This window comes from Anolis sagrei, chromosome 4, assembly GCF_037176765.1.
Source record: "Anolis sagrei isolate rAnoSag1 chromosome 4, rAnoSag1.mat, whole genome shotgun sequence".
NCBI lineage: Eukaryota > Metazoa > Chordata > Lepidosauria > Squamata > Dactyloidae > Anolis > Anolis sagrei.
In genome coordinates, this window is record NC_090024.1 from 10,602,291 (window position 1) to 10,618,249 (window position 15,959).

At 44.2% G+C, this 15,959-nt stretch overlaps 1 protein-coding gene across 1 annotated transcript in view; it reads right to left on the minus strand.

Annotated features, from left to right (window-relative positions):
• The window catches only part of DENND3 (DENN domain containing 3), a 68,138-nt gene extending 58,460 nt beyond the window's left edge, over nt 1-9,678 (minus strand). The window contains exon 1 of the mRNA XM_067467259.1: nt 9,436-9,678. Within this exon, the coding sequence (XP_067323360.1) occupies nt 9,436-9,519 (84 nt within the window). The 5' untranslated portion in view covers nt 9,520-9,678. The remainder of the gene's footprint in view (nt 1-9,435) is intronic.
• Nucleotides 9,679-15,959: the final 6,281 nt, after the last annotated feature.

Genomic DNA, 15,959 nt, shown 5'->3' on the forward strand with positions numbered 1-15,959 from the left:
GTGGGCTGGGCCAAATGCAAAGGAAAAAATTATAAAACCCCTGGGTGAGATAGAGAAATACAACATACAAAACACATTACGTACAACATTATACAAAAGATAAAACATTAGATTAAAATGCATTTTAAAACATTATTATTTATCATATAGCCCAATCAAAGTCTGATTTAATCAACAACCCAGTCCAAAGCATGTCACAGACATATATCAAACATTATGATTATTGCCAAACCTACTGTCCAAACGTCTGGTCCCAAAACTATGTTTTGAGCTTCTTTCTGAAAGAGAGGAGGTATAGAGCTGACCTAATTTCACTAGGGAGATAATTCCACAGGCAGGGGGCCAACACCAAGAAGGCCCTGTCCCTTGTCCCCACCAAACACATTTGCGAAGAAGGTGGGACCAAGAGCAGGGCCTCCCCAGACTACTTTAAATTCCGAGGCAGGATGTAGAGGGAGGTACGTTTGGACAGGTAAGCTGATCTTGGCCTTGAAAGCCCTATACAATTCTGATCCAACTTCTTGGCCTTTAAAGACCTATACGGTTCTGATCCAACTGTGTATCAGGACATTTCTTCCATGTCAAAAGCAACTTGCAGACTTGCAAACAGCCAATTCTCTCACACCAGAAGCGATTTGCAGTTTCTCGTCACTCCTGACACCAAAAAAATCCTTTCTTAAATTCAACAATAAAAAACACATTCATCCCAATCACCCAAAAACCACAATTAATAATATTATAAAATACACCCATGTACAGTCACATACATTATACATCATCAAATCACCGGAAATCACCTGTCATCTAAATATTATGTTGGTTACTGGTTGTTCTATTTTCATAAAGCATTAATATCTGCTAGACCAGTGGTTCTCAACCTGTGGGTCCCCAGATGTTTTGGCCTTCAAGTCCCAGAAATCCTAACAGCTGGTAAACCAGCCATTCCACAGATATATAAACCCATTTTTCCTATTTCCAACAGACCTCACACCTCTGAGGATGCTTGCCATAGATGCAGGCGAAATGTCAGGAGAAATACCTCTAGAACATGGCTCTATAGCCCGAAAAAACCCACAAGAACCTAGCTGGTAAACTGGCTGGGATTTCTGGGGGTGCCCAATCACTGTCTCCCAAAGCAGTTACTCTACTCCGAACTCAGGAATGGAAAACAGAATGTTAGTGGACAGGAAAAGAGATTTAAAGATGGGCTTAAAGCTAACCTTAAAAACGGTGGCATAGACATGGAGAACTGGGAAGTCCTGACCTTTGAGCGCTCCAACTGGAGGTCAGCTGTGACCAGCAGTGCTGCGGAATTCAAAGAGGCACAAATGGAGGGCGAAAGGGAGAAATGCATGAAGAGCAAGGCATGTCATCGCTGAGCCTGGAGCCCCAGGTCTCGGCGGTGGCCGGGAGAGCTTTTGCACAATTAAAACTTGTGCACCAGTTGTGCCCGTACCTTGGGAAGTCTGATCTGGCCACGGTGGTCCACACTCTTGTTACATCCCCGAATAGACTACTGCAACGCACTCTACGTGGGGTTGCCCTTGAAGACTGTTCGGAAACGTCAACTGGTCCAGCGAGCGGCAGCCAGATTACTCACCAGAGCGTCATACAGGGAGTACACCACCCCCCTGCTGTGTCAGCTCCACTGGCTGCCGGTCCAGTTCCGAGCACAATTCAAGGTTCTGGTTTTGACCTACAAAACCCTATACAGTTCCCGTCCAGCATACCTGTCCGAACACATCTCCCTCTACGTCCCACCCCGGAGTTTGAGATCATCTGGGGGGCCCTGCTCTCGACCCCATCGCTATCACAAGTGAGGTTGGTGGGGACGAGGAGCAGGGCCTTCTCAGTGGTGAACCCTCACCTGTGGAACTCACTCCCGGGGGAAATTAGGTCATCAACTTCCCTCCTCTCCTTCAGGAGGAAAGTAAAGACATGGTTGTGGGACCAGGCCTTTGGGCAATCTGACAACTAGATAAGGACAATCAGACGATTAGGACTGACAGGACTGACAAAGTGGAATTGGAAACTGGACGATGAGATGGCGAACGCTGACCGTTAATGAGGTGCAATTGGTTTTTAGTGGTTTTATCGGCTTTATTGGTTTTATTGTTATATGCAGAAACTGTTTCTTAACTGTTAATTGCTGCTAGATTGTTTTATACTACTGTTATGTGATGTCAGCATCGAATTGTGCCTTTGTAAACCGCCCTGAGTCCCCTCCGGAGTAAGAAGGGAGGGATAGAAGTAACCGAAATAAAATAAATAAATGTCAAGCCAATCCTGACTGGAACCACCTTCTACCTGTGGAAGAACATGTGGGTCAAGAATAGGACTCCACAGTCACCTACGTCAAGACACTACACATAGAAGGCCATTGTACTCAGATGACGAGGAAAGTAAAAAAATTCTCAGTCAGTACACAGATGAAAGCAGAGATTTGGATAGCTGAATTTGTCTCACATCAAACTGGATCTTGCTAGACTTTATAATTCTTAGAAAGAAAGCTCTTCTTCACACAACTAATTTTGGCACGAGATATGATCATGCTTACTGGCTTTGGTGACTATAAGAGAATTCATGCAGAATAGGTCTATAAATGGGAATTGAGACAAGAAACCAGATAGAATATCCATATTCAAAGCCAACATGGCACTGATTAGATGTTAGAAAACAGTAAAATGGGAAACTAAATGCCAACTTATGGATATCTTGAAAACATATGGCTAAATACCATGTGAAAACAAAGCTGGCATGATCCAGCTGTGGCACCCCAGGTCTGGAATCACCTATGATCACAGAAACACACAGAAGTCCAGAATATAAGCAAACAGTTTATTGTAAAAACATATTAAAAGTACATGAAAAAAACAGGAATAAAGAAAGATGTATAATTCAAAAAAGGTTTAACAACAGGTGATAACCAAACAGGAATCCAAATCCAAATACAGATCCAAAGGTAACACAGCCCAGGAATAGCCAAAAATCACAAGTACAGCATAAGCAAAATATATACTTAGTAAAACTTGAGCAGACATACCAAAACAAGGACATAGAAAACTTCCAGGATACTTAAATCCAAAACCAAGGCTTGAAACAAGAACCAGAGAATTCAGGCCTAGATTCTCACTTAGATCATATTTACCTGAAATAATTCTTAGGCAAACACTTTGGCAGAAAAAACGAAATGCAAAGAGACAGACTGGGGGACAATGCCTGGCTTGAGGCCAGTACATGTGAAAAAGATCTTGGAGTCCTCGTGGACAACAAGTTAAACATGAGCCAACAATGTCATGTGGCGGCAAAAAAAGGCCAATGGGATTTTGGCCTGCATCAATAGGAGCATAGTGTCTAGGTCCAGGGAAGTCGTGCTACCCCTCTATTCTGCTTTGGTTAGACCACACCTGGAATATTGTGTCCAATTCTGGGCACCACAATTCAAGAGAGATATTGACAAGCTGGAATGTGTCCAGAGGAGAGCGACTAAAATGATAAAAGGTCTGGAGAACAAGCCCTATGAGGAGCGGCTTAAGGAGCTGGGCATGTTTAGCCTGAAGAAGAGAAGGTTGAGAGGAGATATGATAGCCATGTATAAATATGTGAGAGGAAGCCACAGGGAGGAGGGAGCAAGCTTGTTTTCTGCTTCCCTGGAGACTAGGACGCAGTGGAACAATGGCTTCAAACTACAAGAGAGGAGATTCCACCTGAACATGAGGAAGAACTTCCTGACTGTGAGAGCCGTTCAGCAGTGGAACTCTCTGCCTCGGAGTGTGGTGGAGGCTCCTTCTTTAGAAGCTTTTAAACAGAGGCTGGATGGCCATCTGTCAGGGGTGATTTGAATGCAATATTCCTGCTTCTTGGCAGGGGTTGGATTGGGTGGCCCATGAGGTCTCTTCCAACTCTAGGATTCTATGATTCTATGAAACAACTTGCTATTTGAAAGACACCCATGAAAGCATTCCGTTTCCCATGAATTTTCTCCACACCTTTCCCACGTAATCGATCTGATCTATGATGCCTATTTTCTGATCTGTAAACTAAGACTTTTGTTGATCTCCGTAGCTTCAGATGTTTTCACTTAGCTCAGTGATTTTCAACCTGGGGTCCCCAGATGTTTTTGGCCTACAACTCCCAGAAATCCCAGCCAGTTTACCAGCTGTTAGGATTTCTGGGAGTTGAAGGCCAAAAACATCTGGGGACCCCAGGTTGAGAACCACTTACTTAGCTCCTCGCACAACTACTTATCTAATGTTGCAGTTTCTGGCTCCTCTGACTGACCTTGACACCCTGCACTTTTTGAGTCAGGTTTCCCACAGAGAGAATCGTCATTTCCCTGACTTGAATCTTCATCACTTCATGCCCCAGAAAATCCCACAATCCTTTCTAAATCATCAGCTTCATGCTGAACTACAACACCAGCAGACCTCCTATGTTCTGTCCAGAAAACAAAACAATAGTCGTGTATTCCATAAAGATTTCTTTTTCTTCAAATACTTCCCAAAAAATGCTTAATGGAGGATATGAATTCTATTAGTGTGATAAATTGTCCCCCAAAGACATAATTTGTTTTCTTATAACAACTAGAAAATACGCGGAAATACAGATAAACTCAGACAAGGGGAGAAACCACTAACTACACTGGAAACTCGATGAAGCAATCTTAAAACTATTCCATGTTCAACAGCTGCTTCCGTGAAACATCAAACATCTTCCTCTTGCTACTAAGAGGTTTCTTTTTTTTTTTTAATCGTATGCAAAGCATGGTGAGTAATAAGTGTGTGTATTTGTGTATGTGAAAAAAAACCCACTATCCCTTGATGATTAACACAAAACTAGAAATTACTCTGGTGTAATAGGTGTTAGAATGGGCAAGAAAATGGCAAGGAGGTTTACCACATGTTTTCATTAATGTCAGAAAGCGAATCAGATAAGAAGATAATTTTCAGTAATGATTTCAGTAAGAAATGCTAGGCTTAGCAATGGACAAGAGGGATGGGTTGTAAGTTTTCTGGGCTGTCTGCCCATGTTCCAGAAGCATTCTCTCCTGACGTTCCACCCAAATTAATGGCAGGCATCCTCAGAGGTTGTGAGGTCTGATGGAAACTAGGCAAGAGGGGTTTACATATCTGTGGAATAATGACCAGGGTGGGAGAAACAACTCTTGCCTGTTGGAGGTAGGTGGGAATGTTTCAATTGGCCACCTTGATGACTATTTAATGGCCTAGCAGCTTCAAGATCTGGCTTCTTACTGCCTGGGGGAATCCTTTGACATAAGGATCCCCTCACCTCTGCAGGAGTCTAGTGTATACAATGCAGATGTGCACAAGTCTTGGCACGAATACTCACTACATTTGTCTTTCTGTCATTATGCTTATTTCCTATGTTTTGTGTTTATTGTTTTATATGCTTTAATGTTTTATATTTTAATGTTATATTGTTTATTTTATTGCAATTTGTATTGTTATACTGTAATTCTTGTTCGAGCTTGGCCCCATGTAAGCCACTCCGAGTCCCCTTTGGGTGATGGTGGCGGGGTATAAATAAAGTTTATTGTTATTATTATTACAGTATGCCCAAATGTGGACATTGGTGGAGTTTGGGGAAAATAGACCTTGACATTTGGGAGTTGTTGTTACTGGGATTTATAGTTCACCTACAGTCAAAGAGTATTCTGAACCGCACCAGCAATAGAATTGGGCCAAACAGAAACCCTATGACCAACAGAAAATAATGTGTTTTCTGATGGTCTCTGGTGACTCCTCTGACACCAATTTATTTATTTACAGTATTTATATTCCGCCTTTCTCACCCCGGAGGGGACTTAGGGTGGATTACAGTGTACACATATATGGCAAACATTCAATGCCAATTTTGACATACAACGTATACAGACATACACAGAGGCTATTTAACTTTTTTTCTGGCCGCCAGGGGAGCTGTGACGGTGATGAAGTACTTCTGCATTCCCCGCATGCTTTTGCTGGAGTGCTTTGCTGGAGTCTTTTTTATTGCCTCATAAATTAGTTAATTTAGCCTCCTCACACAAGGTGGTACCTAATTTTCCTACTTGACAGATGCAACTGTCTTTCGGGTTGCAAATGTCGACAACAGGCTACACAATTGGCAGCCCACTCCAACCCGGGCTGGCTTCGAACTCATGACCTTTTGGTCAGAGTGATCATAATGTAGCTGACACTCAGCCAGCTGCGCCACAATCCTGACCCCCAGGTTGAGAAACTCTGGTTTAACAGCTCAGGCATTTAATAATCCCTCTTTAAACCTATAACTTTTTTTGCGGAGCTTTATTAATGAGTCAGAGCAGCAGGATTTGCAATTTAATTATTTTTAAAGTTTATAAACATGGCAGTTAGTTGTCATATGTGCAGGAGTCTACCGTATACCATGCAGCTGTGGACAAGTCTACATAGGGACCCCCAAACGCAGCATTGCCCAAACACAAATCAAGGAACATGAAAGACACTGCAGACTACTTCAGCCAGAGAAGTCAGCCATAGCAGAGCACCTGATGAACCAACCTGGACACAGCATATTATTTGAGAACACAGAAATGCTGGACCACTCCAACAACCACCATGTCAGACTACACAGAGAAACCATTGAAATCCACAAGCAGGTGGACAACTTCAACAGAAAGGAGGAAACCATTAAAACTCTAAAATCAGGACAGTAAATAAAGAGCAACACTCAGAAAACAGGGGGACTCCAGACAGGAAACAATCAGGGCCAGCTAACACCTCCCAATAAAGGATTCCCCCACATAGGAAGTAGCGAGGCTTTGAAGCTGCAAGGCCATTCAGTGCTAATCAAGGTGGACAATTGCAACATTCACACTTGCTTCAAGCAAACAAGAGTTCTTTCTCCCACCCTGGACATTATTCCACAGATATATACACACCACTTGCCTAGTTTCCTAGCTGCAAGGCCATTCAGTGCTAATCTAGGTGGCCTCTTGCAACATTCACACTTGCCTCTAGCAGGCAAGAGTTCTTTCTCCCATCCTGGACTTTCCACAGATATATAAACCCCACTTGCCTAGTTTCCAACAGACCTCACAACCTCTGAGGATGCCTGCCATAGGTATGGGTGAAACATCAAGAGAGAATGCTTCTAGAACATAGCCATGTGGCCCAAAAAACTCGCAGCAACAGAGATTTCCATAATATTTGGAAACCCTTTCATGTACCATGACGCTGTGGCTGAGTGTACATACACATTACAAAACTCTATGAAGAGTCCTTGACCTTGAGAGGGGAGAAATGAAAGGTAAATAATCAGCCTTACTCTTAAAAGCAAGACCTATTTCCCTCTGGCAAGGAAAGTTTCCCAAGAAATGCCCTTATCTGGCGAGAGAACTATTGCCAGTTGGTAGCAGAAGTGAAGCTGTGAAGATATTTGTTATGCAAGATAGAAAAGAGTATTGGTAACATATGGGAAGGGTATTTTGAGAAAGGAAATCACAAGTCCTGCTATTTGCTATTTCCTCAAGGAACCTTCATTGAAATACGTGTGAAAAAGATCCTGGAGTCCTTGTGGACAACAAGTTAAACACGAGCCAACAATGTGATGTGGCGGCAAAAAAAAGCCAATGGGATTTTGGCCTGCATCAATAGGAGCATAGTGTCTAGATCTAGGGAAGTCATGCTCCCCATGCTCTATTCTGCTTTGGTTAGACCACACCTGGAATATTGTGTCCAATTCTGGGCACCACAATTGATGAGAGATATTGACAAGCTGGAATGTGTCCAGAGGAGGGCGACTAAAATGATCAAGAGTCTGGAGAACAAGCCCTATGAGGAGCGGCTTAAGGAGCTGGGCATGTTTAGCCTGAAGAAAAGAAGGCTGAGAGGAGATATGATAGCCATGTATAAATATGTGAGAGGAAGCCACAGGGAGGAGGGAGCAAGCTTGTTTACTACTTCCATAGAGATTAGGACAAGGAACAATGGCTTCAAACTACAAGAAAGGAGATTCCATCTGAACACGAGGAAGAACTTCCTGACTGTGAGAGCCGTTCAGCAGTGGAACTCTCTGCCCCGGAGTGTGGTGGAGGCTCCTTCTTTGGAAGCTTTTAAACAGAGGCTGGATGGCCATCTGTCAGGGGTGATTTGAATCCAATATTCCTGCTTCTTGGCAGGATGGGGTTGGACTGGATGGCCCATGAGGTCTCTTCCAACTCTTTGATTCCATGATTCTATGACTGGGTTGCTGTGAATTTTCTGGGCTGGATGGCCATGTTCCTGAAGCATTCTCTCCTGACATTTCACCCACATCTATGTAAGGCATCCTCAAAGGTTGTGAGGTCTATTGGAAACTAGGCAAGTGAGGTCTATATATCTGTGGAATGCCCAGGGTGGGAAAAAGTACTCTTGTATGAATGTTGCAATTGGCCATCATGATCAGCATTTAGTGGCCTTGCAGCTTCAAAGCCTGCATGTCAGATAGTTAAGTTACGATTCATAACAGCAGCAAAATTACAGTTACGAAGTAGCAAAGAAAATAATGTTATGGTTGGGGGTCACCACAACAGAAGGAATCATAGAATCCTAGAGTTGGAAGAGACCTCATGGGCCATCCAGTCCAACCCCATTCTGACAAGAAGCAAGAAAATTGCATTCAAAGCACCCCCAACAGATGGCCATCCAGCCTCCAAAGAAGAAGCCTCCACCACACTCCGGGGCAGGGAGTTCCACTGCTGAACGGCTCTCACAGTCAGGAAGTTCTTCCTAATGTTCAGATGGAGCTGTATTAAGGGATTGTTGAGAAACACTGTGTTAAATGGAAAGAGAACAACAATTCTAGATGTCTACTGTTCTGGAAACTGTTAAACCTTTCTATTTGGGTCACAGACAAAGAGCACCCTGTATCGGCAGCAGGAAAACCAGCTCGGTTCAAAAATAAACTTGGATGATTAAGACACTGCAAGTTGCCGATGTGTCCGCTTGCAACAAAGTGGAACCCTCTCCATTTCACAACTTCTGTATTCAAGGAAGAGGTTGTCTTTTTCCGCCTGAGCTCGTAAAAAGGAAGGCAATGAAAGCCTTTTTCCAACGGCTGAACTCTCTAAACCAAACCGGAGAAGGAAGACAAATAATTATGAAAAAAAAGATATTTCTAAGCTTCTCTAAAGAGGCATACCCATAACAAGCAGATCTGGTTTTCCCTTTTTCAGGCTCAGCGTGAAATACGGGTCTGTTACGTCAAGGATAGCAGAGAAATGTGGCTACAAGGCATGGGCCAACTTTGTCCCTCCAGGTGTTTTGGACTTCAACTCCCACAATTCCTAACAGCCTACCGGCTGTTAGGAATTGTGGGAGTTGAAGTCCAAAACACCTGGAGGGACAAAGTTGGCCCATGCCTTTGACATAACTTTTCCCAAGTCATCCAAAACACAGCCCCCACCGTTTTGTTTACCTGGTAGACTTCTTTCGCCTTTTCCCGGGGAACTCCCACCAACACGCAGAGCTCGAGCACAGCTGCCGGCAGCACGTCTCCCATAGCAAAGTCCCCAAAAACTCAGCCAGAAAGGCCTCCTCCAAGGGTCCTCCTTCTTTCGCCTCAAGGAAACGTGTCCCATTCCATCACTCCTATGAGTTGGGAAGAAGGGAGAGAGATGAAAGGAAGCAGCTGCCCTGAAGCCCAGCTGGAAGGAAAGAAACAATGAGCTCTTTCTGGAGGAGGAGCTGCTGAAAGAGAAGCCCCACCTCCGAGGAGGGAACCCAAAGCTGGAAACTTTGGTTCTCAATTGAAAGAGGCAAGAGGAATACACTTACTACAGTGTTGCTCAACATTCCTAATGCTGCGACCCCGTAATACACTTCCTCATGTAGTGGTGACCCCCCAACCATGACATTATTTTCGTTGCTACTTCATAACTGTGATGTTGCCACTGTTAAGAATTGTAATGTAAATATCTGACATGTATTCCCATTCACTGGACCCAATTGGGAGCAAATACCCAATACGCCAGTGGTTCTTAATGCCGTGACCCCTTAGTACAGTTCCTCACTTTGTGGTGACCCCCAACCATAACATTTTCATTGCAACTTCGTAACTGTAATTTTGCTACAGTTATGAATCGTAATGTAAATATCCGATATGCAAGATGTATTTTCAAATCCCAAATACCCAATATGCCCAATTTTGAATACTCGTGGGGTTGTGGGGGGGGATTGATTTTGTCACTTGGGAGCTGTAGTGGCTGGGATTTATAGTTCACCTACAATCAAAGAGCATTCTGAACACCACCAATGATGACACTGAACCAAATTTGGTACAGAACTCCCATGACCAAGAGAAAATACTGGGAATATCTGGTGGACATTGACCTTGAATTTTTGGAGTTGTAGTTCACCTACATCCAGAGAGCACTGTGGACTCACACAGTGATGGATCTGGACCAAACTTGGCACGAATACTCAATATGCTGAACTGTGAACACTGGAGGAGTTTGAGAAAAATAGATCTTAACATTTGGGAGTTGTAGTTGCTGGGATTTATAGTTCACCTACAATGAAATAACATTCTGAACACCAACAACGATAGACTTGGACCAAACTTCCCACACAGAACCCATGACCAACAGAAAATATTATGTTTTCTGATGGTCTTTGGTGACCCCTCTGACACCCCCTCGCGACCCCCACAGGGGTCCCAACCCCCAGGTTGAGAAACACTGCGATACGCCCAGATCTGAATACTAGTGGGATTGGGGGATGGGATTGATTTTGTCATTTGGGAGCTGTAGTTGCTGGGATTTATAGTTCACCTACAATCAAAGAGCATTCTGAACTCCACCAACGATGGAATAGAAGCAATCTTGGCACACACAACTCCCACAACCAACTGAAAATACTGGAAGGGTTTGGTGGGCATTGACCTTGAGTTTGGGAGTTGTAGTTCATAAAATCTTAGAGTTGGAAGATATCTCATGGGCCATCCAATCCAACCCCCTGCCAAGAAGCAGGAATATTGCATTCAAAGCACCCCTGACAAACAGGGGCGGCTCAACCCATTATGCAAAGTAAGCATTTGCAGTATAGTTGATTTTGCCCAGGTGTGCTCTTGAGGCACTATTGGGGGAAAATAGACCTTGACATATGCGAGTTGTAGTTACTGGGATGTATAGGGTAAAGGTAGTCCCCTGACATTAAGTCCAGTCATGTCTGACTCTGGGGTGTGGTGCTCATCTCCATTTCTAAGCCAAAGAGCCAGAGTTGTCCGTAGACACCTCCAAGGCCATGTGGCCGGCATGACTGCATGGAGCGCCGTTACCTTCCCGCTGGAGCGGTACCTATTGATCTACTTACATTTGCATGTTTTCGAACTGCTAGGTTGGCAGAAGCTAGGGCTGACAGCGGAAGCTCACGCCGCTCCCTGGAATCGAACCTGCGACCTTTCGATCAACAAGCTCAGCAGCTCAGTGCTTTAAACCACTGCGCCACCAGGGGCTCTACTGGGATGTATAGTTCATCTAAAATCAAAGAGCATTCTGAACTCCATCAATGATGGAATTGAACCAGTCATGGCACACAGAACTCCCCTGACCAACAGAAAATACTGGAAGGGTTTGGTGGGCATTGACCTTGAGTTTTGGAGTTGTAGTTCCCGAGGAGGGAACACAAGGCTGGAAACTTTGGTTCTCTATTTATTTATTTACTTACTAGCCATCCCCTGCCACGCATTGCTGTGGCCCAGTCTGGTGATCTGCAAAATAAAGTAATGAGAAAGTGTTGATTTCTAATATATGTAATTTCTTTATGCTTGTGGGTAAACAGTATTTCTTGCTGTTTCTTTGTCAGTGTTGATGTGGAGAGTGTCTAGTTTGCCTACTCTGGAACATGCAACATATAATTGTCCATCTTCAGAGGTCCCTTTCAAATCTGTGTTTGTATGAATCATATCTATCTATCTATCTATATCTATGGCTGGATGGCTCTTTGTCAGTAGGGCTTTGATTACATTTTCTTGCCCTGGTGAAGGGAGTTGGAGTGGTTGGCCTTATGTATTTTCTGTTGGTCATGGGGGTTCTGTGTGGGAAGTTTGCCTCAATTCTGTCGTTGGTGGGGTTCAGAATGCTCTTTGATTGTAGGTGAACTATAAATCCAAGCAACTACAACTTCCAAATGTCAAGTCTATTTTGGCCCAAACTCCACCAGTGTTCACATTTGGGCGTATTGCGTATTCGTGCCAAGTTTGGTCCAGATCCATCATCGCTTGAGTCCACAGTGCTGTCTGGATGCAGGTGAACTACAACTCCAAAACTCAAGGTCAATCCCCACCAAGTATTTCTAGTATTTTCTCTTGTCATGGGAGTTCTATGCACCACGTTTGGTTCAATTCCATCATTGGTGGAGTTTGGAATGCTCTTTGATTGTAGGTGAACTATAAATTCCAGCCACTACCTACCCAAATGACAAAATCAATCCCCCCCCCCCCAACCCCACCAGTATTCAAATTTGGACGTACTGGATATTTGTGCCAAATCGGATATTTGTGCCAAACAACCTACATATCAGATATTTACATCACGATTCAGAACAGTAACAAAATTACAGTTATGAAGTAACAATGAAAATAATTGTATCGTTGGGGGTCACCACAACATAAGAAAATGTATTAAAAGGGGTAGCGGTATTTGTAAGGTTGTGAACCACTCACTTACACAGACAGGCTCCCACTTCCACAATTAGCTGTAACTCTCACTACTCGGGAGATACCAATGGATGTCCCTCCAATAACATTGCAAGTTATAGCGAGTACCGTAAACAAGTCCAAGAGCCTTGCCAATATCCTCTACCAACACCATACTTCCCACCACCCAAGTGAAGGCTTTCTTACAGGGACAATTCCATCATAGATTTTGTGTTTTTCCTCCACCACAGGCATCCCAGTGTTCCTTTCTCTCTCCATTGGTGTGGAATTTGCATGACATCCCCCCCTGCCTCTCCCTTAACCCTTTCCTATTCTTTTCTATGGCACACAGCAAACAGAGGAACTGATTCCATCTGAACATTAGAAAGAACTTCCTGACTGTGAGAGCCGTTCAGCAGTGGAACTCTCTGCCCCGGAGTGTGGCGGAGGCTCCTTCTTTGGAAGCTTTTAAACAGAGGCTGGGTGGCCATCTGTCGGTGGTGCTTTGAATGCAATTTTCCTGCTTCTTGGCAGGGGGTTGGACTGGATGGCCCATGAGGTCTCTTCCAACTCTTTGATTCTATCATCAGCAACTTAATATACTAGAGAGGTTTGGGGATAATTCACCATGATTTATAGAAGTTGTAAGTCCTGGGATTTATAGTTCACCTACAATCTAAGAACACTCTGAACTCCACCAATGATAGACCTGGAACTAACTTGGCACACAGAACCTCCATGACAACAAAAAAAATATTGGAGGTTCTTGGAGGGATTTATAGGAGTTATAGTTCACCTACATCTCCTTGTATGAACCCAAACAAGGATGGATCTGAACCATACTTGGCATGCATACCCAATATACCTGAATTTTAATACTGGTGGGATTTGAGTGGAATTGCCCTCGACATTTTGGAGTTGTAGGTACTGGGATTTATAGTTCACCTGCAATCTATGAACACTCTGAACTCCACCAATGATAGACCTGGAACTAACTTGGCACACAGAACCTCCATGACCAACAAAAAATACTGGAGGTCTTTGGAGGGATTTATAGGAGTTGTAGTTCACCTACATCTCCTTGTACGAACCCAAACAAGGATGGATTTGGACCATACTTGGCCTGCATACCCGATATGCTCAAATTTGAATACTGGTGGGTTTTGAGGGGAACTGGCCTGGACATTTTGGAGTTTATAGTTCACCTGCAATCTAAGAGCACTCTGAACTCCACTAATGATAGACCTGGAACTAACTTGGTACACAGAACTCCTCCAAAGTTGTAATTGGACCAAACTTGGCACACAGAGCCCACATGACCAACAAAAATACAGGAGCTCTTTGGAGGGATTTATAGGAGTTGTAGTTCACCTACATCTCCTTGTACGAACCCAAACAAGGATGGATCTGGACCAAACTTGGCATGCATACCCGATATGCTCAAATTTTAATACTGTTGGGTTTTGAGGGGAATTGTCCTGGACATTTTAGAGTTGTAGGTACTGGGATTTATAGTTCACCTGCAATCTAAGAACACTCTGAACTCCACCAACGATAGACCTGGAGCTAACTTGGCACACAGAACCTCCATGACCAACAAAAAATACTGGAGGGATTTATGGGAGTTGTGGGTTGTTGTAGGTTTTTTCGGGCTATATGACCATGGTCTAGAGGCATTCTCTCCTGACGTTTCGCCTGCATCTATGGCAAGCATCCTCAGAGGTAGTGAGGTCTGTTGGAATTAGGGGAAAAGGTTTATATATCTGTGGAAGGACCAGGGTGAGACAAAGGACTCTTGTCTGCTGGAGCTAGGTGTGACTGTTTCAACTGACCACCTTGATTAGCATATAATGGCCTGGAAGTGCCTGGAGAGGTGATTGTTGAGAGGTGATTAGATGTCCCTGATTAGATGTCTAATCACCCAACAAAAGATTTCTCCAGGCACTTCCAGGCCATTAAATGCTAATCAAGGTGGTCAGTTGAAACATTCACACCTAGCTCCAGCAGACAAGAGTCCTTTGTCCCACCCTGGTCATTCCACAGATATATAAACCCTTTTTCCTAGTTCCAACAGACCTCACTACCTCTGAGGATGCTTGCCATAGATGCAGGCGAAACGTCAGGAGAGAATGCCTCTAGAACATGGCCATATAGCTCGAAAAAACCTACAACAACCCAGTGATTCCGGCCATGAAAGCCTTCGACAATATAGGAGTTGTAGTTCACCTACATCTCCTTGTATGAACCCAAACAATAATGGATCTGGACCAAACTTGGCATGCATACCTGATATGCTCAAATTTGAATACTGCTGGGTTTTGAGGGGAATTGACCTGGCCATTTTGGAGTTTTAGGTACTGGGATTTATAGTTCACCTGCAATCAAGGAGTGCTCTGAATTCCACCAAAGATGGAATTGGACCAAGCTTGGCACACAGAGCCCTGATGACCAGCAAACAATACTGGAGGTCTTTGGGGAAAATTGACCTTGATTTGGGGGAGTTGTAGTTCACCTACACCCAGAGTGCACTGTGAACACAAACACAGATGGATCTGGACCAAACTAGACAAACATACCTGATATCTGATTACTGGTGGGGTTTGAGGGAAACTGACCTTACTTTCTGGGAGTTGTAGTTCACCCACAACCAGAGAAACTCTGACCTCCACGGATGATGGACCAAACTTGGCACACAAAACCCCCATGACTAACTCAACCTACTGGAGGGGTTTAGAGGACTGACTCACCATAATGGGAGTTGTAGTTTACCCTCTTCCCACTGCTCCCCTTAATAAACAGCAAAATGGTTCTGCCCCTTTAAGGACGTCCCATTGAACTCTGGGGCTTGTAGTCCAGCGAGGCCCAGGAGATGGATAGCTGGGCATTCTAAACGCCCCGCCCTAGACTTCAAGTCCCAGGGTTCTATTCGGCGTTACCAAGGCAACGCAAGGGACTGCCGTCCTATGCTAGTGAAGCGGGAGGCTAGCGGTAAACTGTTCCGCTGCTCTGATTGGATCGCTCTCCCTATAGCCCCGCCTCCCGAGGAATCAGAGCCAATGGGAGCCTCTCAGAGGCGGGAACGTCCCAGGAAATGGGGAAACTAGCTTGGAATCTGGAAACATGGTGTGCAGATTCAACGCTGAAGAAGCATAATGCAATTTGATGCATTTGAATCCTGGGACGTGTAGATTTATAAGGTCTGTGTGAATGTTGCAGTCAGCAAAGTTGAGTTGGCACTCAGGAGCCATGAAGCGGCAAAGTCAATCAGTGAGGGTACCTGCATAGAGGTAGCCTGGCTGTTGTCG